At 54.0% G+C, this 26,333-nt stretch overlaps 1 protein-coding gene across 11 annotated transcripts in view; it reads right to left on the bottom strand.

Annotated features, from left to right (window-relative positions):
• Positions 1–26,333, bottom strand: part of TMCO4 (transmembrane and coiled-coil domains 4) — a 73,443-nt gene that overhangs the window by 25,642 nt on the left and 21,468 nt on the right. For all 11 annotated transcript variants that reach the window (XM_053660192.1, XM_037140088.2, XM_053660184.1 and 8 more), the window contains 7 exons: positions 18,068–18,200; positions 11,073–11,170; positions 10,679–10,822; positions 9,764–9,883; positions 7,573–7,737; positions 6,591–6,727; positions 5,206–5,290 (listed from right to left, as the gene is read on the bottom strand). In XM_053660192.1, coding sequence (XP_053516167.1) covers positions 5,206–5,290; positions 6,591–6,727; positions 7,573–7,737; positions 9,764–9,883; positions 10,679–10,822; positions 11,073–11,170; positions 18,068–18,200 — 882 coding nt within the window. The remainder of the gene's footprint in view (positions 1–5,205; positions 5,291–6,590; positions 6,728–7,572; positions 7,738–9,763; positions 9,884–10,678; positions 10,823–11,072; positions 11,171–18,067; positions 18,201–26,333) is intronic.

The raw sequence follows: 26,333 nt of genomic DNA, 5'->3' as shown, positions 1-26,333 counted from the left end.
TTGCATGAGGCCAGGATGTAGGAGGGGGCTGTTGAGGAGGAAGGTGGTAGATGGCTCTGAAGGCAACCGCAGGCCCCGGTCCCCGGGGAGGGGAGTTGGGGAGGCCGGTTTTAACTCAACTCTGTCCACTGGCCCATGTCACCAGTCTGTGGGGCACTCTCATGGGCCAGCTCCTGTTCAGAAAGCGTAAGATGGTTCCTAGCATAATATAAATGTTCACTAAAAATGACTGGGCTCTCACTATCTGCCAGCACTTGAAGGCACTGCTGTGTCTCATCCTCACAGCCACGTCTGTGCCGATACCGTTACCACTCGCGTACCGTGTTTCGCCCAATCACCTGGAGTTCGGAGAGGTTGGGTTACTTGCCTGGTGTGGGTCTGGGCTTCAAACCAGCTGCCCTAACTCCAGAGCAACCATCACTACTGCTGCTATGATTATTAATATTGCTATTGGAATCTATTATTGTTAATAATCTACTGTTGGAATCTAGTATTATTATTGGAGGGAAAGCTTCCAGACAAAGCGAAACCTGAAAAATGAGCAGGAGTATCTGGAAAAGGTGGAGAGAGAATGCAGTCTGTCTGGAAATGGAGCTCCCTCCGTCTGCTGGAGCCCAGGGATGGGAGGAGATGCTAGAAGGTCGCTCATGGGCAGGGCTGTAAGTCAGCCTGAGAAGTCTGCACTTGATCTGGAGACTGGTGGGGCTGTTGGAGGCCCCTGGGGTGGGTGAGTCGCTGCCCCATGTATCTGAGTGTGTGTGTGAGTATGCCCATGTGGATGAACTACAGGCTGCCTGGGGCCGACCTTCCCCGGCTCCTTTGCCCACAGGACCCACTCAACTACTCATTTACTCCTCCATACGGGGACTGCACCAGTCGGACTCCTTCGCCAGGCCTGGGAGACCTTGTGCCAGACTCCTGCCCAGCCATTTTCTACCGTTCCACCTCAGTCCCCTCTCACCAGCTACAGAAACACTAAACCTAATGTTCCTAGGCCCTCCAGAGAAGCCTGTCTCAGTCCTGCTGACTCACCCTCTGGTCAGTCCTTTCCCGCCAGCTCCACTGAATGACCCCAGACCATTGTTCAAGGTCGAGGTCCTCTGCAAAGTAGAACGCCACCCTGTGCACAAGTCCTGGCTCTGGCACTTAGGACTTGCATGTCATACCCATGAGGCCACGGTTTTCTGAGTCTTGAAGCCGGGAGAACATGCCCCTAAGGCTGCCGTGTAATTGACTGAGACCCTGCATGGACATGCTTAGTACCTGGCCCCGTACATGGTGAATTAGAACCTGGCCCAGGAGCGCAGCAGCACATGCTTGAATCCCTCACCCAAAGTCAAGTTCCTCTATCTTCCCTTCCTCCCTCCAGTTTCCAGCCTCACATTCTGGAGGCAGCTCACGGGTGAACTCATTTCCGATTGCCACAGCCAAACAGAAAATGGTAATTAATTCAGCTGGATCCGTAAGGGAGCTGAAGATTTGGCTTGTATTAGTGATCTGACGTTAACATGTACTTTATGCTAATTGCAGCCAAAGATGTGCCTTTCTCCTCTAAATTGAGACTCAGTCCTATTCATAAGATCACATCACTCTCGGTAATGAGGAGCCTGGCAGACGGTCAGATGGTCTGCTGCATGGGCCGGGGGAAAGGTGATGAGGAAAGGGACAAAAGGATGACAGCACAGAGAATGACAGCTTTTCAAGAGCCCCCTCCCGGGGGGGAGCAGCTTTGGAGAGCAAGGGGAGTCTGTAGCCACCCCCTGAACCTGCAGCAACTTCCACCCGAAGGGTGCTGCTAGAGGATGTGCTGACCAGGACCCAGCATGGGGTTGGCTCCACGCTCTCCAGCATTTGCCACGGCCCAGAGGCGACATGAATCTTTGTTGCAAATGGAGAGATGCATGTCCAGCGAGGCTGCCTCCTGGCCTCATCCAGGCCGCCCAGCTGAGCAGAGGCAGGACTCAGACCCAGGTCTCAGATGATCACGAAGCCCACACTTTCCTTTCCCCCAGCGAGAGTCCGGGTTAGTCTTAGCATCTGGATTACTGCCTGGCAACCACTCACTCCCCTCTGGCCCTGCTGTGGGCGGAGCTCTCTGCCCCACAACACTGACCCAGGGCTTCACCATCACTTGCTCTGGCAAGCAGACCACGAGGAAGATTACAAATTGCCAAAAATTCTTTGCCCCTTCTCCCGCCCAGAAGAGGAATCTATTCCTCACTTTGTCCCCTTGAATCTGATCAGGCCTGCAGCTGGTTTTAACCAAAAGACTGTGGCAGAAGTGATATGTTCTGGAATCTTGGCCTTACGAGGCCGTGCCGGTTTCACTCTCGCCATCTTGAAGGAGGTCAGGTGGGGCTATGGAGGGTGTGAGAGGTCTGGGGAAGGACTGAGGCATGCTGGGTGATGGCCAGCACCAATGGCTGGGCAGGCAGTGAGGTTGCCTTGGACCTCCCAGGCGTTCCAGCTCTGTCTGCCACTGCATGAGCGAAACCAGGGGAGGGGCTGCCTAGTCCACTCACAGAACTGTGACAAATAATCAGTTATTGGTGCTTTAAGCCACCATGTTTGAATAAGTTGCTTGCAGTAATAAAAACTGATGCAGAATGTTTTTAGCCACTGTGTGTGGATAGGTTGTTTGCAGTAATAAGTAACTGATGCAAAATATTAGTAAATATTGCAGGAGCAGAGGTCTTAAATGCACATGAGTGGTTTGACTTGGCTCTGGCACTCTGGTGATGGACGAGAAGAAGAGCAAGCCCTGGTGACCGCTGCCTCTTCAGCCTCACAAGAACAGGACAAAGGCATGTGGTGCAGATCTGGGCCCGGCCCGCAGTCTGGGGCCACCCCTACCCAACTCATAGCCAGAAACAGAGGCTATTCTAGAGTAACTGAACCACAGACAAGCTGTAGATCCTGGGCATGCAACTATTTGGTGTCATAACCCTCTGAGTTTGGGGGTGGTTTGTTATGCGGCATCACTGCAGCAGTAGCTGACTGATACACTCATCCTGCCTCTCTATAACCCACACATTTTTATAGCAGAGACTGGGTTCCATGTAAGAGACAGTGTCCCTATTTTTCCCAGCAGAGATTCGACGTTATTTGCACAAAGCTGCAGGAACAGAGAACATGGTGTTGTGTAGTAGGACTCGGTCAGTGGTGTTGCTGCAGCTCAACACAGCCATTTACTGGAGGGAACGAAGGGCTGAGGGTGGAGACATGGTGTGGGTACCCAGGGGCTCCTCCCAGTGGGCTGTAAGGTCCCAGGTGGATTATCTGTGGCAGGTAGAACAGGAGAGGCAGGTAAGGGATGGCTTTTTGACTTGCTCTGTCTCAGCTGATGCTGGGGAGGAGGGAGTATGTACTTAGAAAGGGAAGGCACAATGCTGTCCCCGGTAAAAACGGAAGCTCACCTTTACCAGAGCTCTGGATTCAGCCCTGTCTCCCCAGTGGTCACTGCCTGACCTCTGATCGCAGCAGGCTGGAACTCCCGCTGGAACAGCTCAGAGCTAGCTCCCCAGGCCCTTCTGCATGGCGGTCCCAGGTTACTCAAAGCTACTGGAAATAGGATAGAGGTGCCTCCCCACTGCTTACTGATGTGCCAAGGAGGTGGCTGGAAGCTACAGGGGGCTTTAGGGTCCTCCGAAATGGCACAGAGGAGCCGGGAGGCCCACTGCAGGGCTCACACACAGGGCTCGGCACCCTCCATAGTGACTGCTAAGGACGGCATGTCTACCTTGCCTTTGCAACCAAGAAAAGAGCTCTGATCCTCAGTCACTTACGCAAAAGATAAAGAACAGGAAGAAATCATGCTCCTGAGCTCCAGCGTCTCTCCAATGCCCGCTGGTGACGTCAGCACTGAAAATAATGCCAGTCAGCCCCGACTCATTGCGTTGTTTCTCGGGTCCAGACAACGGCAGACATTCCCGCCCCTCCTGCTTGTTAGCAGTTGGTCAGCAATCAGGTCACACACTGGGCCAACCAAGGAGAGTGGCCAGTGGACATCTTCAGGGGTAGCCTTAGGTTGGCGGATAGTCTGAAGAGCAGAAGCTGCCAATGGACATCCTTGAGCTGAATGTAGTTAATGATGGGTTTTACGATTTGCAAAAATACTTTACGTGGGGTCCCTCGCTTGCTCCTCAAAAGAAGCGTGTGGGGTGGGAATTATTAACTCTATTTTATAAGCGGGGAAGCTGAGGCTCCGAGACGCATCTGAAATTACCCTGAGTAATAGTGCTGGCCATCACTCCAGCCTCTCTCTCTGCCCTCTGCTCTCAGGACAAGGCTGCCCCATCTCAATCCCTTCTCTTGCCATCAGGCCCTGCTGCTGCTGCGCTTCACCAGGAGAGAGGTTAGTCTGGGTCATGCAAACAGGGGACCACTAGCTCCAAGCTCTGCATCTCAGTCCCCAGCCCCCTCCTACGGCAGCCTCTGCTGACAGACCTGCCCCCAGCCGGCATTCTGCCCTGGAGACCTCACCCACCCGAGGCTTTCCAATGCCTGGCTGGGAAAGTATGCCCCTGGAGGGCCCGACACACGCCCAGAGGTACCTGTGGCGGGTTGCATGGGGCCCTGCCCCCAAAGACATGTCCACCTGGATCCTGTGAGCAAGACCTTTTATGGAAAAGGTGTCTTGGCAGCTACCATTAAATTATGCAAATGTATTAGTTAATGATCCTGAGATGAGATCATGCTGGATTTGGTGGGCCCGAAATAAACCCAATGGCAGTGACTTTAGAAGGGAAGACGGAAAGGAGAAGGCAGTATGACGACGGAGGCAGAGGTTGGGGTGATGTGTCTGTGAGCCTGGGGGTGCCAAGGACGGCCGGCAGCCGCCAGTACCGGGAGGAGACACGGCCGAGACGCCCTGAGAGCCTGCAGAGTGCACATGCCTCTGCCAACACTTTGATTTTGAACTTTTCATCCCGCTCCTTGCCTTCCCATTCAAGAGCATGCATCAGCATGCCAAGGCCAATGTCATTATTATAGGACTGTCTCGCATCCACTCTAATTTAGATACAGAAAACATACATAATTTTCCAAATGACTTAACGATTTTGTCTGTCTTCAAAGTATTTGAAACAGTGAACTATTCTCAAAACTGAGAACACTGTCACAAGACTCACGACTCCTCTCCTGAACCTCTGGACTAGGGGGTGAACTTGGGAAGGGTTTTCACCTGTGACAATAAGCCAGACTCACCTTTCTCCTGAGCCATCTCTTGCAGGCAGAAGTAGATGACTCTGGCTCCCAGGCTAAAGCCAATCAAAGTGACAGGTCGCCGGCCCTGAGGGAAAAAGGACACACGTGTCTGGGATGGGACCCAGCCACTTCTAGCAAAGCCTCAGCCCTGACAAGGGCGGCCCTCACACACTCCCCAGGGCCTGCCTTGACCTTAATGAATGGTGTGTGTGCCACTCCCGGCCCTCGTTCATGCAGGGCGCACCTGACTGCGGAGCCAGCTGCCTTGGGGCTAAGAGGCAGCTGGGTTAATTCCCTTCCACCTCACACAATTATCCAGCTGCTGGTCTCTTCTGCCCCTAGAGACAGGACTCACCCACCTCATGGCAAAAGACTGCAGTGAAGTGGGGCCTTTCTGGAGCCAGGGAGGGGAGTGGAAGGTACCCCAGGATGCAACAGGAAAAAAAGGCAGAGTGACATGGCAGGGTCAGCTGTTCTGTTTCTAGACAGGCAGGTGGGACCGGAAATGTCGGTCTTGCATTACAAGAGTAGGCAGTGAGTTAGACATAAGGAGGAACTTCCTGACTAAAGAATCTGTAGAAAAGGCAACTCATAAGAAAAAGGAAGTTATCTGGGGTGTCTGGTACCAGTTCTACTTGGAAGGGCAGGGAAGGCGAAGATGAGTCCAAAGGTCGTCTGGTCTCACCAGTCTATTCCTTCTCCTTGTTTCTGTGCCAGTAAATGTGTCCACCCTCCCCACCTGCACCCCTCCCTTACCACCATAGAAAACTGCTGACGTGCATTCCGGTTCTGCAGGACACTGGTGGCGAAGGCTGCGCTCCATCTCCCGACGCCCATGCACCGCCCCCCACCCCCATGGCCTTGGTGACAGAACTCCTGAGTTTTCTCGGGCTACCCAGCCAAAGACTGAGTTTCTCTAACTCCCCGGTAGCTAGGGATGGTGCCACAGGGCTGAGTCCTGGCCAAGGACGCGAAGGGAAGCAACAGATGTGACATCCAGGTACACCCTTCACCCCCCTTTCCTGCCTCCGACTGTCTGGAATGCAGGTGTAACCCGGACCACGTTCCCTGGCATTGGGACCACTGACAATGTGCTCAGAGGGTCGCTCTATACTTCCGGGAAGAAACACCTGGCCTCGTCTATCCCTGCAGGTGCCTCAGTTATTCAGTTCTCACCTAGTCACCTGCTGGGGATGCACAGCCTAGACCTCTTACTGGTCTATCCCAGAATGCTTCCATGACTCGAACTGGAGGAGCAGCAAAGACCACCCACTCCCCAAAGCCACTGGGCCACCTCCACACAGATGTCTTTAGGGCCGACACCCACACACGAGCCAGCCCCGTCATTTCCCTGCTGGGTCCCCACCACAGCCATTCCCAGGTACCTGCTGCCGGGAGAGCAAGATGTGGGCCAGGTGCTTGCCGACCTCTGCGGATCGATGGAGACACACCCCCCAGGGGTTGTCGATGACGCTGGCGACACTGAGGAGTGAGGCCGGCCAGGTCAGGGCAGCCACGATGCCTGGGAAGGTGACATGGGAGTGATGTGGGCGGTGGGGGTCCTTGTCAGGAAGTGGCAGGCTGGCTAATGGCTGCCCGAGCGAGTGCACACAGTGTCTCTCACTTGGGACCTGTGGGCTCTCCAAGGGCTGTCAAACCGCTCAGGGCCACAGGAGAAAGTGGAAGCTCACGCGTGTCAAACCCACGGACCAGATCCCTGTTGTTCGGGCATCTGACATGAGTGAGCTTCCAAAGATGGTCCCAAGTAGTCACTCCACCCGGCACCCTCCCACTTGGCCTCATCACTCTGCCAGGTACCTGCCCCTGCCCTGCCCATCCAGAGTGGGCTCGGCCGATGAGATGTTACGAGACGTGAGACCTCAGACAGACTTGTGCATGGAGGCTGGCCTCTCCCGCACTCCACCACTGGTGTGGGCTGGCCTGCTGATCCCAGGAGGGCGAGAGACAAGGAGAATGGAGCCACGTCGCCCTGGCTGTCCCAGATGAGGCCAGCCTAGATCAGTGGACAGCCAGCTGACCCTCAGATGCATGAGCAAGCCTGGCAGAGGTCAGCCCCGTGAAGCCTCATGGCTCCTGAGCTATTAGGATAAACGAGTGTTATTTTGAGTCGCTGAGTTTTGGGGTGGATGATACATCGTGTGGTAACGTGACCGGCTGTCCCCGTCTCCTCCCACAAACTTCTCAGCCCCGCTGCGCTTCTCAGACAGGAATGTGGTCTTAACCTCTGTGTTCTGAGCGTCCAGCAGAGCGCCTGGCTCAGTGGGGCCCCTGCGGTGCAAAGCTATGGTACCAGTGTGGGCTGGGAGCAGTGGGCATGTTGCTGGCGGTGGGGACAGGGAGACTTACCAGACAACATGGTGTACTTTAGGGCCTCCTGGGCCACCATGTTGGCGAGGCCACTGAGGATGGTCTCCAGGGCGTTGCCGAGCTCCATCAGGTACTTGGCCTCCCAGGCCAGGCAGTACTGCTCGCGGCTGTGTGCCAGGGTGGCCCACGGGGCGCTGAAGGTGCCTGGGAGGACATGGGTGGGTGGGGTCTCCCCTGTCTGTGCCAGAGGATGCCCCACCTCACTTTCCCAGACCGGGGACCACTCACCCTCAGGGGCAGACAACAGGCCCACCCCTGCCGATGAGTGGGAGCTGTGAGCGGAGTGGATGGAGCACCCAGATAGAGTGTGGCACTACCCTAAGAGTCAGCTGGCTGGGGTTCGAGTCCCAACTCCTGCATTCATTACTAGATGGGTGACCTTGGCACATCACTCTGCCACCCTGAGCCTCACTTTGCTTGTCTGTGAAGTGGGGAGATTAATACTTATCTCCCTTTACAGAGTAGTTAATAGAATTAAGTGTGAACTATTATATAGGAAAGTGGCATTCTTTTGATGTCCTGCATTAAAGCTGGCATCAAGGTGTCGAGGACATACAATGGGAATGCACTAGGGGACAAGCAGGGACCCTGGGAGTCAGCATTGTCTCATTCAATGTGCACCGCCTGGGAAAGGCTGGTCGTTTGGGGCAGAGGTATTGGAGCCCAGCTCTGCAGTGACCCCGTGAGCTCACCCAGCTCTTTCTGAGCCTGTTTTTTCACTTGGGGACTGTAAATGGAAGAATAGTGACAGTGACCAAGGTCAGGCAGGGAGTATGGCCACCACTGTCTGCCTCCCTCTCCCTGCTCCTGGCCCCCTCCCTGCCCTGAGGACAGTGTCACCTTCCAGTGGACATGCAGGCCCTCTGCGACCTGGCTTTCTCACTTGCTGCTTTCTTTTGGGTCATTTAGACGACCCATGGCTTCCGCCCTCGGGTCCCTGAGATCTGGGAACTGGGGGGCTCTGAGCATGTGCGCCTGGCTGCGTGCCCAGGATTCCCCGGCCCACCCTCACCTCCCTCTGAGTGATAGCTCTGTGCTGGGCCTCACGCTGGGGATGTGTGGGCCAGGCAGGGAGCGGGTCATGCCGTCAGTCCTCGGTGCCACCAGGTGGAGGACACACCTGTTCAGGTTAGAGCAGGAAAGGGAACTATGCTGGTGGAATGCCAGTTAGAAACCAGGGGCCCTTGATACGCTATCTTGTTTAACTGAATCTTTGTAAGTACCTTGAAAGGCAGGAACATGTAAGCTGTTCACTTTCTAAATGAAGAGCTGAGGCACAGAGAGGTTCAGTAATTTGAGTGAGGTCACACAGCCAAGGCATACTGATCTCTCTCACCTGTGTGCTTAAGTCCTTTGCTGTCTTCCACCTGCTCTCAGGACAAATTCAAACTCCTGGCCTCACCTGCTCCTGTGTGATCTGCTCTGGCCCTGCCCACACTTCTGCCTCCTAGCTCCCTGCTCCGGCAGCCTGTGCTCCTTTCGGTTCTTTTGCGCCACTGGGCCTTTGTACATGCTGCCCCTTGGCTTGGGGTGCACTTCTTGCTCCTTTATCCAGCTGATTCCCAGTCAACCCTTAGCCTGAAGGTCACTTCCTCCAGGAACCTTTCCCGAATTCCAAAGAGATGCTCTGTGCTTCCCCTATTGTGCTGCCCACAAAGCTCTCTGTGATGGTCACTTGCTTAGCCGTCTGTCTGCTGCCTCAGACCAGGTGTTCCACGGGAGCGGAAGCTGCAACTCTGTCACTGAATGCCTGGGGGCTGGCTCGGGGGCCGGCACACAGTGTGTAGTGCCCTACACATACTGCTGGACAGATAGATGCAGAGGCGGAAGGGTGGGTGAACAGATGGACGGGTAGGTGGCTGGGTGGGTAGCAGGATGCACAGACGGCTGGCTGGATGGATGATGGATGGACGTGTGGATAGATCGGTGGGCGGGTGAACGGACAGTTAGATGAGGGGACCACAGATGGAGGGACGACAGGTGGCTGGGTGAGTAGATGGACATGGGAAACAGGCTCCTCACTGCTCTGAGCCTGTTTTCTCCTCTGCAAAGTGGGGCTCCCCTCCCCACCCTCTAAAAACATATACAGGCAAGAGCCTAGGCCAGGGTCTGGCCACGACCAGCTCAGCCGACATCTACCCCCCTCAACATCCTCTGCCCCGGTCCTCACGGTATCTGCCGGACGCCAGCCACCCCGTGATGGCGATGGTGATGCGCAGCTGCCTGCCTTCCGTCAGAGGCAGAAACGTGAACTCCTCGATCGCCCCAACACGCTTCTTCATCTTGTACCCTGAAGACCCAGACACACGAATGGGAATGGAGGCGACCGTGGACCCCGGGAACGTTCGTCAGGGGGGGCTCCCTGGGCTCGCATTGTGCACAGTGAGTGCCGACCGTGTGCCCTGTCCTAGGACAAATGTCTCATTTTTCAACTCATTAAGGTAGGTGCCATTACTGTCCCCAATTATGGAAGAGAGTAAGAGGCTCCCACAGGCTGGCCGACCCCCGAGTGCAGAGCTGGGGTAGAACAGAGGACCCAGGCGTGTAACCGCCGCTCTGTCCTGACTCAGCTGGTTCCAGGTCCTTTTTCCTGTCCACAGACTTTGGGGGTCCACTGTGCTCCTTTCAGTAAAAGGGGATCAGACTGACCAAGATCCTCAGTGCAGAGAGTGACATGCCTCCTGAAGAGTGGGACAGCGACCTCTGTGGGACTCGGAGGCTGCTGATGCATGACTCGGGGAAACTCCCCCAAAAGATGCCGGTACATGGAGGGTGGCCATGTGCTCTCTTACACGAGGAAGCTCAAAGGTCTCCGAGGAGGCCCGTCTGGAAACTTCCCAAGCAGAGCCCCTTCTCAGGAAGTCTGCATGAGGTGCAGTTTCTCAGACTCAGCCCTCACACCGACCTGTGCCAAGCTCTTGCCCAGTTCTAATAGGGCCGGAACTGGCATGAGAAAAGCCACGTGCTCCTCCTTTGTCTCCTGGGAAGCCTTCAGTGTCACCGGGAAGAATCTGGGTGTGTCCTTCAGAGGCTGGGCTGCCCTGGCTGAAAACCCCTCACATCCCCGCACTGCTCTGGAACTTACCCGTCAAGCCAGCTCCGGCGGCACCGAACAGCGAGGTCATGACAGCTATGCCGGCCACCGAGCCCAGAGCTGCTGCCCCGGCACTGCCGATGATCGTGGCGGCCCCAGCAGCAACAAGAGGGGCAGCCAGACCCCCGGTCACACCTGTAAGGAAAGCATCATAAAGGCGGGAGTGCGGATGTGCCCTGCTGGGTTCTTCCCCCATCAGCTGCCAGCCAGCTTCTACGGAGGCTTCTAATAACATGAATGAATACACTGTGGAAGGAGCACCTACTATGTGCCCAGGGGCACCGTCCCGCCCGTCTCCCGCCCTCTCCACTTCCAGACTGACACCGTTCCTCACTCCGCACTGTGCAGACTCACGTGCCCCCTCCTCCCCTCGAGCTGGCCTTACCGATCACTGTCCCGCCTCCGACAGTCGCCAGGCCTATCAGGAGATAGCGCTTCCACTTCCTCCGGTTTTCTTTCTTCTTCCTGGACGCCTCGGCCGTTCTGGGGAAGGAGAGGTTGGTCTTTAGGGTCAGCTGTGCCTGGGACCCCCTGAGGCCTCCCCATCTCCCCAACCCCTATCTGGGAGCAGTGCTGGATACTCTGTCATTCAGAGCAAGGTACCACGTCACCCTGGGCCCATCGATGCTTTTAAAAACCTGGGGAATCCCAGTGCGTGGGATGCGCTACTTACCCAAAGGATCCATCCTAACAGGGTTGCAATTTGAATAATGAAAAGACAAGAAAATGACGATAATAGTAAAAGAAGCACAAAAATGATCTTTCAGCAGGTGGACCCGGATGAGGACCAGGTAGAATCACAGACTCCACCGCCTCCCTCCTTCCTTCCCTTCCCCTCAACATCGGAGCTCAGTCTCCTTCTGGGATATTTGGAGACCAATATCCTTCAGAATAATCATTTCAAAGGTGAGTTACTAGAGAAATGCCTGCCCTGGAGACCTTGGCCTTGGGGCAATAGCTAGAGTCGTTCAGACATGAAATGCAAATGCTGCACATGCAGCAGAAGGGAAGCCTTTAGAGTGAACTGGGGCCTGTGAGCCCTGCGCGTAACCATCTCGAGGGCTCAAGAGCATCGTTAAGCCCCGTTTTCCTGTGGGACACCCAGTCCTCGGTGCTTTGGGACAACTCGGGGCAGGACCAAGGGCAGGTTGGGGAGGTCCCTATGAGTGCAAACTCTGACCTGAAGTTGGAGTTTGGACAACTTGGTGTGAGGACCGATAGCAGACGGGGACCATAAAAGAGGAGTGGTTAATGTTTACTGAGGGGTTCCTGCACGCCAGCTGCCACACTGTGTGTCTCACGTGGGAGAGCTTCTCCCAGAAGCAGCATTATTTTTGTCCCCCTGTTCGGAGGAAGGGCTAATAGTGCCACCTCTGGGGGGGTGCTGGGGGGTCAGGGAAGAGAACATCCACAAAGCCCGGCGTGAGCGCCTACAAACTGGCCCCCACATTTCCTGAGCCCGTTTCCTCCTGTGTACAATGGGGATAATAACATCTACCTCTTAAGGTAGCTGGTTTGTGAGGATTAAATTCATTCCTTCTTCCTCCACTCAATCCACACTCGTTGTCTGAGAGTGGACAACATGTGGGACCCTCTGGGCGCCAGGTGCCGGTGAGCAGAATAAGGCGGTTTGAACCAATACCTGTCTCCTTCCCATCCCTTCCCTCTAGAGCCACCCCTGAGGGTGGGACATAGAGTCGCCCTCCAGTCATCAAAAAGGACCAGGGCCTGACTTGGGTATTCGGGGATCTGCTCTGGTTTTTGGGGTCCTGCTAGCTCAGCTCAGCCAACTTTTGCCCTGAGCAATTGCTGGGCGGACTGGCACGGCCCTGCTCGGATGCTTCACTGCGGAGAAGTGGTAACCAGGGATGACAGTCTCCACACACGTCACAGGCCCCTGATCTCCCTGCCTGAGATGTATCTGGCGTGCGGTGTGAGGTGTTCGGAGCCGCACACTTCTAGCCGAGTGGAAGGTGGAGGGCAAGGAAGCACCTGGGAGGTCAGGACTCCAGCCCTGTCGGCATGGGCTGAGCGCTTCCTCGGCAGGGGTGCTGGTGTGTCACCCACCGCTCACTGAGTCCCCATTAGCCCTCCCTGCCCCGGTCTCCCCACAGGAAGTGTGCACAGCCCTCCCCACTGAACCACAATGAAACGTAGGTGGGAAGAATGTGTGGCTGCTGGCAAAACCTATGAGTCAGTGCAGGAGACTGATAAGTCTCCTGTTCTGCTCTGAGAACAGCGGTGTTCCAGAGAGAGAGGTCACGCTGTCAGCCTGGGACCCAGAACCAAGACAGTGTGGACCAAAGCCACAGCTGGTCAGCAGGGGCCATGTCATACAGACAAGAAATGCACCTGTGTGGCTCTAAGTCACTGAGATTTGGAGGTCATTTGTTAATGCGGCAAAGACCATCCTGATGGAGAGAGCCCCATCCTCATCCAACAAGCGGAGATAATAATGACACTAATTCCCAGGGGTATTGTGGGAGCTGTAGGCAGTAATCCAGATACAACACTGGAGTGTTGTAATCGTCTGATATGTTTGTTGCTATTATCATGGCGTTCGTCATTAACGATAGTTTCCTCCTACACACAAGAGATATACTTTGGCCCTTAACTGCTAGCACTAATCAGGGCAAAGATAGGAAGGCTGTAAAGGAGTTGCTTTTGGCAGAGGTCAAGGCCGGAGCAAAAATTCAAGTTGTCGAGGACATACAATGGGAACACACAAGGGGACAGGCAGGGGCCCTGGGAGTCAGCATCGTCTCATTCAACGTGCACCACCTGGGAAAGGCTGGCCGTCTGGGGCAGAGATACTGGAGCCCAGCTCTGCCGTGACCCCGCGGGCTCACCCAGCTCTTTCCGAGCCTGTTTTCTCACTTGGGGACTGTAAATGGAGGCACGTGACAGCACCATCATAGTGACCAAGGTCAGGCAGGGAGTTCGGCCACCACTGTCTGCCGCCCTCCCCCTCCCGGCCCCCTCTCTTCCCTGAGAATGCCGTTTCCCCCCCAGCCCTCCGCAACTTGCTTGCTTCCTCCACAGACTCACTGCTCATCACTGTAAAAGTAATAATAATTTTTTAACTTAAGTATAGTTGGCATACAATGTTACGTTGGTTATATCAGTTTTAGATATACCATACAGTGATCTGACATTTTTTTAAAAGATTTCATCTACTTATTTCTAGAGGGGGGGCAGGGAGGGAGAAAGAGAGGGACAGAAACATCAGTGTATGGTTGCCTCTCACACACCCCCACTGGGGACCCGGCCTGTAAACCAGGCACGTGCCCTGACTGGGAATCAAACCAGGGACCCTCTGGTTCACAGCCTGCACCCAATCCACTGAGCTACAGCAGCCAGGGCTGATCTGAGATATTTATAGCTTACCACATGACCACCCCACTGTGCACACTTGTCACAATATTATTGACTGTATTCCCCTCCTCCTTTCACCTGCCCCCCGCCCCTCGCTGTGGTAACCGTCCCTTTGTTCTCTGTTTCTGTGAGTTGGTTTGGGGTTGTTTGGTTGCCCATCTCTTCCTAACTTACCCTTTGCCCTCGGGGCACACGGACTTCCCACAGGCCACTGTCTCTGCACCTCAGTGCTGTTCCCGAAGGCCCTCTGTTGCCAAGGAACTTCTCAAAGAACATCCGTGGACCGTCACCTCCTCCAGGAAGCCTGCTCCAGCCCCAAGGTTACTTGAATGCCCTGACTCTGGGTCCTCTAAGCCTCCAGGTGGAAGCAGCCTGCACTTGCAGACCATCCATTTTCGAAGAGTGGGCTTTGCATCAAGTGCATGAGGACCCCCGGGATTCAAAGCCCAGCTTCCTGGGCCAGAAGCTGTGGGCCTGAGGGTGAGGAAGCTGCCTGTCACAAGCTCTCCAGGGACCTGCTCTGTCTCAAGTCTGAGAACCGCAGGGCCAGACCTTCAGGGCGCAGGCCAAGCCCTTCTCACTCTCCACCCTCCGCTGCCGGCCCTGGGCACGGGACCCGAGGGGTGCGCAGACAAGGTTTCTCCAGCAGACCTGAGTCCTCCTGGCCAGGATCAGCCAGAAACCCTTGCTGCAGAGATCTGTCCCCCACTCACTGCCCACATCTAGGAAAATCGGGGGACATGGAACAGAGTGCAGGCCAGTCACCATTGAGAAGGAAATCCTGGTTGTCATAGCTACGTACGGTGCCAGATGCGTCCTGGAAATATTGAGGGACACGCTCTGTAAAGTATGTGATTGCCTAGCCGCTGTGCTGTGTGCTTGAAATCAATACAACATAATACCGCATGTAAACTGTAATTTAAAAAAGTTATTAAAAAACCCCAAATCCTGCGATAGTAGCCAAAGCTGCAATGTATAAAACTTTAATGATTACTACAGACCTATTTTTAAGAATATAGTGGAACTTCTGAGCGGGTGCACTTGACATTTCTCAGAATGGTCCCCCTCCAGACCACTCCTGCAGCGGCATCTGCATGGCCAGGCTGCTGGACAGTCAGCTCAGGTGGCTGGGCTTGTGGCGGGGGAGACCACAGCCTCCAGGGAATAAAGTAATTGAAAAGTAAATATATTGCATTTGTTCTTGAGCCTGTTTGATTCAAAGGTATGAATGGTCGTACATCAAATCCATTTGACAAAGATGGATATTCTAATCTCTAGTATCCTGCTTTGTGTTATTCTTTAAATGTTTCTAAACATCTGCTGAGTCAGAAAGGATGTAATCATTTCCCTTATTTAGCTAAAGGCGCTGTCTTGTAATGTTCACCGGAATTGCCAGTCTATTTCCTTGTGCGTGTAATTACTTGAAAGTTCATAAGAACTGTTTTGTACATAAAATAAAGAGCTTTCCCGGCCATCATTAATCATCAGAGCCTTTAATTCCAGCTATCGCTTCAACTGTCTGAGTTTCCACATCTAAGGCACAAGAGGAGACATGTGCTCTGTGTCACATTGACGACTTGCCCTGTATGTAAGAATTCGGGGCATGAATTTCGATTCAAAGGAAACCCTGTTCCTGTTACTGACAGTGCTTGTTGGTTACGTGTCATGGCCACACTGAGGTTCTGGAAAGCCAGAAATGACCCTGAGCTGGCGTCCTGTGTCAGTCTTCCAAAGACAGAGGCTGAAGCCTAAACGCAGATCCCCGGCCAAAGCCACAGACACCCAGGGAAGGGGCCCCCAGAAGGGGCTCTGCTGCCCATCTCACCGTCCCACAAACCAGGGTCACTCCCTGCCATTTATCCTCACCCTTCGGTCCTCACCACCACCCTCTTCTTTGTTTTAATCCCTTTCTCCCTTGATAGAGAGAGAGAGCTTATCTCGGGGAAGTTTAGAGACACTTCCCTAGTAAAAGAACTATCTTTACTGCTTTCTTCAGACTAAGGAGGGAACCTGGGATGTCCAGCTGGGCCTGGAGGGATGCCCATCAGACTGGACGTGGTGGTAAAATCAGACGGTGCCTCGATCGGCTGCGTGGCCCGAGGCGAGTCATGTTGCCTTCTCTTTCTGTTTCTCTACCTGCAAAACCCTCAGGAGATTGTTCTGACCACTGAATGAGGCGACGGCTCGGGCCTGCATCTAGTCAACACTCAATAAAAGTTAGATAGTGACAATGTCACTGTGACGTGACCCGAGTCAGCCTCCAGCAGTGCGTGCGCTCCCTAACGTTTTCCAAGGCCTGCTGTGTCCCAGGCACTTTTCCAAGCTTTTGATATGCATTAATTTAATCCTTGTAACCGTCTAATGAGGGAGCCACCTCCATGATGCCCGGGTCAGAGATGAAGAAACCGAGGCACAGAGGAGTGAAGTCATCCAACAAGTGGGGGAAGCCTGGATGACCTCTGGACCCGAGAACAGAAAGGAGGCATGTCACACCCTGAGCCCCAGCTGCGAAGGATCGCCTTGGGGTGCCGAGTGATAAGCTCACCTTGCAGAAACACAAAACCTGAGAGTTAAAAGAAGCCGACAGATAATGCCAGCCTCTACTGCTCAGAGAGGGAAGGCAGTGTGCCCAGGGCCACACAGACACCTGGCAGCAGAATCCAACTGAGAACGAGGCTGAACACTCACTATCCTTTTCCTGGGTCTCAGATCCTTCCTGCAGACCATGGACAGAAGCTGAGAGGCCTCCAAAGTCCCTACCACCGAATTTATAAATTCCACGCGTGGAGTGTTCTTCTGAGGAAAGGACTCCTATGGGGTAATAACGGCAATGATAGCAGATACTCCAGCAAACAGTGATGTTCATCAACTAGTGATTCTGTACAAGGCCTGCTTGAAGCACTTTACATGTATGGATTCATTTGAAACCTCCAAGAACCATATGAGCAGGGTGCTATTATTATCCCCATTTTGCAGATGAGGAAACTGAGGCCCAGAGATGTCAACTAACTTGTCCAAGGTCTAACATGGCAGAACTGGGCTGTGTTATTGGCCCAGGGTATACCCTGATCTAACTGCCCGTATAATCAGAATGAGTCCTCTGGGTGATGTATTTCTTTCTGACAACAGGCTTTGCAAATAAGAGCCGAGAGTTTCCTTCATTTCAAGGCACATGAGATACTATCAGTGTTCCCAAACCCTGGCAGGGGGCGGCTCCAGTTCTGAACTTGGCCTCGGGGCTAGATTCCCAGGTGGTCTGGGCTGGTACAACCTGGCTGTTCAGAGCCAGTCATTGTGTCCCAACATGACTCAAGGCTGGTAGACGTGCCTGGTGTGAGCAGCCGGTGATTAGGCTGCGACTGGATCGATTGGTCGCTCTGGGAGCCTGTGCAGGGTGTTTAGCAAAGAGCTGAGCACTGGACACGGTGCCAGGATAATTTCCCTCTACGCACTCAGACTCAGTAGCTGGCAAAGCCACCCCACAGCTGGCAGGTGCAGGGGTACACGGGGGGTGGGGAAGGGCTCATACCTCCCACACCTTTGTGCCAGCCCTGGGCCAAGCACCTTATGATGTGATCACATTCGTTTTTCACAACCACTCTGGGGGCACTCTATCCTCACTCCCGTTACACAGGTAAGAATCCTGTGGCTCAGAGAAGGTGGGGGCACCTGCCCAAGGTCAAAAAAAGCCGATGGATGTCAGAGGTGGGATTTAAACCCAGGCCACTCTGGTCCATGGACAAGAACCTGGTAGGAAGCAGGGGATCGGGGCCACGGAGTGTTAGTCACAAGCCCTTAGCAATCATCCATTCAACCCCTCGTCCTAGGAATGAGGAACAGGGCCCAGAGGGGGAAGCGACTTTGCTGAGGCCCCTCAGTGAGTCCGGGCTGCCCCAGGGACACCCTGTGCACCGTCTCTTAATGGCAGGAAAGGAAAGAGGGGACTGTTATTGGAAAAGGTCTCAATTCCCGCCAGGTGGGGCCAGGGCCACAGGGCTTCCTTACTCGGATTCCTCCTCCTTGGTTTCCTTCAGGCTCTCAAGGAACGTTTCTTCAAGGAGCTCCAGCTCCCCCAAGGGCACTTGGAGGACGGAGGTCATGTGGCAAATGAGGACTCGGGCCCGCGCGTCGTATTGCCCTCAAGAGAGAGAGAAACATGAGCAGAGAGTCAGCGTGGCTCTGGAGAACGGAGAGGTTACCGGCGGAGTAACCGATAAAACCCAAACCCCGCAAATGCCTGAAAGACACAGCTGCACGAGAACTGGCCACTCAGACAACAGCGCAGCTTCCTGGATGGAGTCCTGGGCAACTGCCGAAAACAGGAACTGGCAGCGAGGTAGTGTTGTTTTAAAAAAAGTAGCCAAGGCCAGGTTTTAAAAACAATGTAACCCCCAAGCTCTCAAGGAGACAGTGGCCACCAGTGCCCAGGTGGGAGTGTGCATGACATCAACTCCCTGGAGGGCAGTTTGACCATATTTATATAAAAAAGTTTAAACAATGTGCACCCTCCAAGCCACAGGGCCGGCAGGTAGGGTGGGGGCTACAAAGGGGCGTGGGGGGGTGGGAAATGGGGAGTTAGTGTTCAGTGGGGCAGTCTTTCAGTTTTGCGAGGTGAAGGGTTCTGGAGACGGACAGTGGTGACGGTCACACAGCAGCATGAATGTGCCTGATGCCACCGAACTGTGCGCTTAAATGCGGGCAAGGTGCTAAAGTTTATGTTACTATTTTGCCACACACACACACACACACAAAAACCCGGGGAAAAGATGTGCAGCTCCTTTGCCCCAGGAACTCTACTTCCCGAATTCTAATCTTAAGACAACAATCTCCAATGTAGGAAATACTTAGTAAGTAAAGGCCTCACTGTCGCCTTTGTAACATGAAGGCAGACACAACGGGAGGGTTCTGTTATTGGGGGTTAGATGAGTGATTACAGCACACCGCCCAGTGGAAAACTATAAAGCCATCAAGGAAGATCTCTAAAAGTGTGCAGTCACTGGGAAAAATGCTTATGCAATGAAACAGATGTAAAAAATGGACAGAAAAATGAACATGGGGGGAAAAAAACCCAAAACACTGCATGGAACAAAAGAAGGAAATATGTTAAGAAGAGGGTTTTTTTTTTTGCCTTTGAAGAGTTACCCATTATCGCCTTGGGTTAATTTACAATTGGACCAATGAATCTGTCAGAATCTGACCGGAGGTGTTGTGTCCAAGCTCAGAAGCCTGCAAGAATGGTTCACGAGGAGAGGGCACCGAAAAGGGGTCCAGCGAACCAGCTCCAGGTGAGGGTTTGTCTTCAGGCGGCACGGTGGGCAGGGACCCATGCAAAGGGCCCCTATTCTCCCGAGACTGATGCCATTACCAGCCTAAGCTGTGCCTGATCCCATCCACCAGATGATGTCCCCTGTGTGGCATAAAGGACCCTTCTGGCTCGCCTCTTGGGTGCCTAGCCTTAGAGCACTGCATCGCCCAGCCCCTGAGCCAGAGACCAGGGACGCCCACCGCCCTCCGCCCTCACCCCTTACGTCCCAAGTCTCCCAGTCGTATGGCCTCTATCTGAAAACATCTCTGCCGCATCCATTTCGCTTTCCCACTGAAGGGGCCTTCGGATCACTTTACCCCTCTGGTGAAAAGTTCTCTGGTAACTAGTTAAATCACTACAATGGTGCATCACACAAAGTACGATGTATGTGTTTCTTATGGCTGCTGTAACACACTCCTAGACTTAGTGTATTAAGAAATGCAAGTTGATTATTTTACAGATCTGGAGGCCCAATATCCTAAACTCGAGGTGTGGGTGGGGAGGGCCGACTCCTCCTGGAGGGCCTGGGAGAGAATCTGCTTTCTCCTCGTTCCCAGTTTCCCCTGCAGCCCCTCCACCTTCTGCTTCCCTCATCCCGTCTCCTACTCTGACTTAGAGCCTCCTGCCTCCCTCTTAAAGACCGGTGATTAGGTTGGGCCCCGCCCGGATAATCCAGAAGACCTCTCCATCTCAAGATCCCTGACTTCCTCACACCTGTGAAGTCCCATTGCCACATAGGTGACCGTCACAGGCTCCAGGGATTAGGACATGGACCTCTTTGGGGGAGCATTATTCTGTCCACTGCTTAAATCTTGAACTTCTATTTCCCCCCAGGATGTGGCTTGGCCATCACCGGAGCCGTCTCCCGGGCAGCCCTTAAGTGGGGCCCACTGTGCCTTGCACAGGCCCCTCTCTCATCATCTGCTCCATCTCCTGTGTCTGCCTGTGTTCTAGGTCAAAGTCACTCATCAGCATCTCTGAGCCCAACGCACGGTAAGAGCTCAAACAACACTTATTCAAGGAAGGAAGGAATGAGCGAACAAATTCTTCAAATCTTTAGGTCAACTTCTTTATGATTCCAGCACCATGACAGGCTTCCAAATGGGACCTTTTTGACCGAGGACTTAGTATCCAGCTAGTCTTCAAATAGGCCGTGTGATGATGTGCGCTGTCTAGAATACAAATTCCCAAATCCGATGGGACTCTGAGAAGACAGGGCTCCCTTTTCTGATGCTGGAGGGTGTATGGGACCCCCTTGCCCTGGCCTCAGGTGTCCCACCGTCTCTCCACTTGCCTCCTCTCCGTCCCCCGCTGCCCTTCTGGGTGGGAGGGACGTGTCCGGCTGGGTCCGTTCTGACATCCTCTCTTCTCTCTGGGACCCACCTGGCTGCCCACTCCGGCAGGCAGTGGGCTTAGCAGGGCAGCTGGGTTCCCTCAGGTGGGACATGTCACCCCACTCAACCAGCCAAACTGCTGCCATATTCTTCCGTCACCCACTGACATTGCAGCTCCATCTACCTCACTCCTGTGAAATCTCTCAACTGGTTCCAAACTGGCGGGGACAAGGGGTGTCGCCCACGGGACCTCTCGCATCCAACAAGTGCCACCTCCAGGAGATTCTGACCCAGTAGGTCTGGCAGGGGACCTGGGACCCATCTCTGATCACACACAGCCACGTCTGAGAATCACCGGTCTGGAGGGACAGACCATTGTCACTCTGATTCTCCTTGGGTCCCTCTCCCTCCTTGGTTCCCGTGTCCCCAACCCCAGGAACTCCAGTCAGGCCTCCTGGCACTGTGCTCTCTCCTTTCCTGGGAAATAATGGAGACCTGAAACCTGTCACCATTAGAACCAAGTCCAAACCCTGCCATGCCCCAGAAGGCCCCTGGCCAATGTCTGACCTTCCCTCCTAGAACGTTCCTTCTAAGGAGCCTTTGCACTTGATGTTTCCACTTCCTGGAAGGCTCACCTTCCAGATCTTCACCTGGGGCTCCTCCTCCCAACTCGGGTCTCTGCTCCAACGACCCCCACCCAGAGGGGCCCTCCCAGCCACCCCCCAGCACGCTCTCCCCTTCACACTGCATTTTATTTCTCTCAGAGCTCTCGCTATCGTACTCACTCATTTGTTTCTCTCTCCCTCCGAAATACAAACTTTACGAGGGTAGTCGTTTTCTCTGCCCTGTCCCCTGGCCCTGAGAACAGGGCCCAGCCCAAGGGATAAATGTCCCGATGACGTGACAAGCCTGGGTAGGGATTCTACTTGTGCACCGATCCTTGAGTGCAGAGCTCACCCTTGCTCAGGTGAAAAGTGGAAACATGGAGTCACACCACAGAGTCTGGAGGAGAGGGCTCCTGGTCTATGAAGGGCCCTATGATGGGACATCCCAGTGAATGTCACAGGCTGGTCTCCTCCGCTGGGTGTCTGCAATGCTGGGCAATGACATTATACTACAACAGTGTTGGCTAGACTTCATGACATAGTACCCCGCCCCCACCAAGTCCTGAAGTTTGATGTTTCAGCTTCTGCAAAATAAATTGGTTCCTTTCTTAAGCTAGGGTCCTCCAAGTGAGCTATGGTCTGGCTGCATTGGCCTAGCCACCCCGGCTGCCTCCCTGCATGGGGAACTGTCTACGTGCCGGGGAACAGACACCGCATGCTGCGTCTTGGGGTTACTAGGTCAGTTAACGCTCCAAACCAAGGCACTCCCTGTGCCCCTGTTGGATCCTAGACTATTGCACCCTGGTGATAATGGAGCTGTGGGAATTGACCGAGCCTTGGCCATGGTGATTAATTGGTGGCAATTACAATTAGTCACTAATTTATAGTTCATTCATCCAGGATACAGTGGTACGGGCTGCCAGGCACACAGATAGCCTCGCAAGGTGTTCTCAGGTTCAGGGTCAGCCTCATGTGAGGGTCATTTCAAGGATATTGGTGGCCAGGCTGCAGGCCTGGGAGCTGACATTCTATTAGAGGCAGGTGCTGGGGTGGGGGAGGGGCACAAATCCCAGGACACCGGGGTTCTCTGGTCTTGGCTCCCGTCCTGGCCAACCTGTTAGGTGGCCAACTCATCCCTCAAAGGCCTGTCTGCTCTGCCTTGGGGTCCAGGCCAAAAGCCTGGGCATTGTTCTTCATCCTTTTCATTTCTCCACCCCTGACACCACAAACCACCAGCTAATGTGGACAGCAGCATCTCCAAACACATCCTGAGTCTGACTGCTGCGCTCTACCTGCTAGGCCATTGCCTGTGACTGCCACCATGACCACCATCCCTCTTCAACTGCCAGCTGTGTCACTGGTTTCCCGTCTTTCAGTCCTGTGTCTGCACCCTGTGCGTCACGCAGCAGCCAGAGGGGTTCTTTAGTCAGAAATCTGACCACATTCCCGACCCCAGCTGGAGACTCCCCAGCAGTTCCCCAATGCACCTGGAATCAAGTCCATAGTTCTTCCCATGGTCTGTAAGGTGGACGACCCCTCCCACCTTGTTTTCTGTGTCAGTCCTTGTTTCATGCACCAGTATATGTTCCACCAGCAAGCCCAGCATAGTCCTGCCCCAGGGCCTTTGCACTTACTACTTTAATAAGAAAATCTCCCCTCCAGAGCTCCACCTGGCTGGTCCCTTCTCACCCATCAGGTCTCTACTCAAATATCACCTCCTTAGAGGGGCCATCAGCCTCTGAGGTGGGACAACCTGTACCCCAGTTTCCCAGTCCTCCTTGCCCTGTTTCCTACTCCTGTTATATCTGTGAATAGGGCTATTGTCTGGATCTCCCCACCAGAACATAAGTCCCACAGGGCAGAAAGCTTTGCTTTGTTGCTTGTTGTTCCCCAGTGCCCAGGAAAATGGCCAGTGATTAGTAGGTTCCCCCATTAAGATCTGTCAGATTATTAACTGACTGAAGCAGTTGCCTCCGAAGGGCCAAAACAACTTTAGGACTGTATAAATGTAACTACTCCTTAACTGTAAAGAAGTTGAAATTACATTCGGCCCTTTGAAGGCAATCTCGAGGTTGATGTGGCCCCCGGTGAAGATGAGTTTGACACCCCTGCCCTCCTGATCCTAAGGGCTGCTCAAGCCCCGCCCAGTCTAGTGCCTGGGCCAGTACTTTTGGAAACCCACCTGAAGGAGCAAGGAGCTGGTCTCCTGAGGTCCCTTCCAGCACAGAGAGCTAAGGGTCAGAGTGCCTATTCCCTGTCACAGGGAGGAATTTTCAAAAGTTTAAGGTCAAATGGAGTGGAAACATCCCAACAGCAGCCTCTACACCACCTTCAGACCACCCTGGGAGGCAGGAGTCTGTGAGTCACTGTGAGCTTGAACCCAGATGTGGCATCTTGAGAGGAAGGTGACCTCTGCAACAGGGACCCAATGGGAGGTCACAGGGGAGCGGGTGAAAGTGCAGATTCCTCGGCCCACGTGCAGACGATCTGGCATGGGGCTCAGGAATCTGCACTTGTAGCAACTCCCCAGCTGATTCTGCAGCAAGGGGTCCAGCTCTCAGAAGCCCAACAGGTGAGCGCCTGCCGGTCTGAGCTGTGGGCACTTGTGCCTAGGGGGCAGGGCGTGATCAAGACGACCCCTGTGCCCCCTCCACTGGGAAGGAAAACGGCATCCTTGGTGCTCCTACTGATGCCGGGAATCACTGGAGGAGCCTGCATCTGGGGTTGCTAGTCCTCCCAACGGTCCTAGGAAGCTGGTCGTGCGATGCCCCGTGTTGCAGACAGGGAAGAAGAGTGCAGACAGGCTAAGGGACTTTCTAAGTCGCACCGCCGAGAGACTTGGAGCCGTGCGCTGCTGGGACAGGTCGGGGACCCTGTGCCTCTCCGCTCCCCAGGGTCCGAGGACACACCTGTCAGGCCACAGTCACACAGCTGCTTACCTGGCCCAATCTACTACCATCCATGGTTCACCGACTTCTCCAATTACATATTTTTATGTGTGATATTTAGAATATTTATCCCAATTTTCACCCGAGGTTACATTCTTTTTTCATATAAAGAAACCACACCTCACTCCCATCACCCTGGCTGCTGCTGGGCAATGGGTTTTAGCTTCTCTGTGGATGTTCAGGGTCTTTACTTGTGAGGGACAGTGTGGCTGGAGGGCCGGGAACTTTAGGATGGCCCCCTTACAGGCCAGGAGTCGAACTCAGATAATTTCCGGTCTGGTCCTGCCTTTTCTCTTCACAGCTTATTCTGAGGGGACAATTTCATGACCAGTGTCATGGGAGCAGAGGGACCACTTCTGAGGCCCCCCTCCAGCTCCACCCTTTAGGATGCCGGCAAATCGGCTGCGCCTCTGGCCCCTGCCACATGGGGCACCCACTCTGTTTTCGGCCTCCCCACCCCCTCTCTAAGGCAGCTGTGAGGACAAGGGCTTTATCCATCCCTTTCCCCCCACGTGGGAGTCACAACAGCAGCTGAGAGTGGACTCTGGAATCACACGGCCTGGGTTTGAATCTTGACCCCCTTATGTTCTGGCTTTGTGACCTGGGGCAGGTTACTTCCTGTGCTGTATTTTCCTGTTTCGTAAAATGGGGACAGTAACAGTATCCACCTCCCAGGGTTGCCGAGGGGTTTGCAAGAATTAGAATAAAGTACTGAGCTCAGCGCCCGCACATAGTAGGCAAACAATGAATATCAGCTATGGTGAAAATTATGCCTGGAGCCCAGCACAGGGCCTGGCACACACAGTGGGTGCTCAGTTCTCTGCTGAATGAACGAAGCAGCCGTTTTAAATGCTGATTCCAAGCTGCGTGGTTCTCTAGGGTGCTGGTGGAGACCCCAGCAACCAGTGACAAAGCTGGCACTTCACCACGACCAAAGACTAATATCTCAAACCCTTCTGCTTCATTGGGGAGGCAGGGCTTGCAATTCAGTAACAAAGGCCAGGTTGGGAAGTAGAGCCGAGTTTGCGGCAGGGCTTGCTGGGCCCGTGCGGCTCGCCCCTCCTCGGGTCCCACGGCCTGGACTGAGGCCGTCTTTGGCTTCGGAGGACAGGGGGCAAAATCCATGATCCCGTTTAAGTTTCCTGGGCACCAGCGCAGAGTTCCCAGTGAGACGCGCTTCGTCTCGAATGGAAGTCTTAAACTTTGAAATGCAGTCCTGGGCTACTTAGCCTGCTGAGCCCAATTTCCTTCTCCTGTAGGTGGGGAACAACAGGACCTACTTAGCAGTTGGTCTGAGGATTGTACACTCTGCAATGATTCACAAGCTTTGTGCAGGACCTAGGAGAGCAACTAGAATAACTGTAAAGATTACCAAGTACAAATAAACCAGCCCCACCTGAGATGGCCATGTTTTGGGTCCCGGAGCACTGGTTCTCAAACTAGGGTTGTTTTCACAACAGTTACACTCTCATCCTCCCCCACCCCAGCCCTCCACTGTCCAGAGGACATCTGAAAACGTGTGGAGACATTTTTGGTCGTCACGACTCAGGAAGTGCTTCTGGTATCTAGTGAATAGAGGTCAGGGATGCTGCCAGACACCCAGCAATGCGCAGGCGGCCCCATGACACAGAATGATCCAGTCCCAAATGTCAGTCATGCCAAGGTGGCAAAACCCGGTGCAGGGTTAGCTCAGGTCCAGGTTAACCCTCAACACACAGAGATGTATTTTTCCAGTTGTGTGGGCAGAGCTTCGTGGGTTGTCACAGGATGAGGAGAAGAAAATGATTAACACACACATACAAAAAATTCCACCCAGCTGCCCAAAGGGCATTGTTTTGGGATCAAGATCCTAGTACTGTTGGTAAAGGTCGGCCTTCCAGGAAGTTCTGAGAAATGCAGCTTTTCGTGCTGATTTCCTGGGCTGACTAATTGCCACCCTGTTAGTATCTAAACTTGTTCTCTGAAGGAAGGCCACCCATCCGTCCTTCTGTCCATCCATTCTTCCTTCCATCCACCCACCCAACACTAAGTGCCCACCATGCGCCCATCACTGCTACAGACACTGAGAGACAATGGCAA

Source organism: Artibeus jamaicensis, unplaced genomic scaffold (assembly GCF_021234435.1).
Source record: "Artibeus jamaicensis isolate MK-2021 breed Jamaican fruit bat unplaced genomic scaffold, CSHL_Jam_final scaffold_847, whole genome shotgun sequence".
NCBI lineage: Eukaryota > Metazoa > Chordata > Mammalia > Chiroptera > Phyllostomidae > Artibeus > Artibeus jamaicensis.
This window is presented reverse-complemented; position numbering and strand designations above follow the sequence as displayed.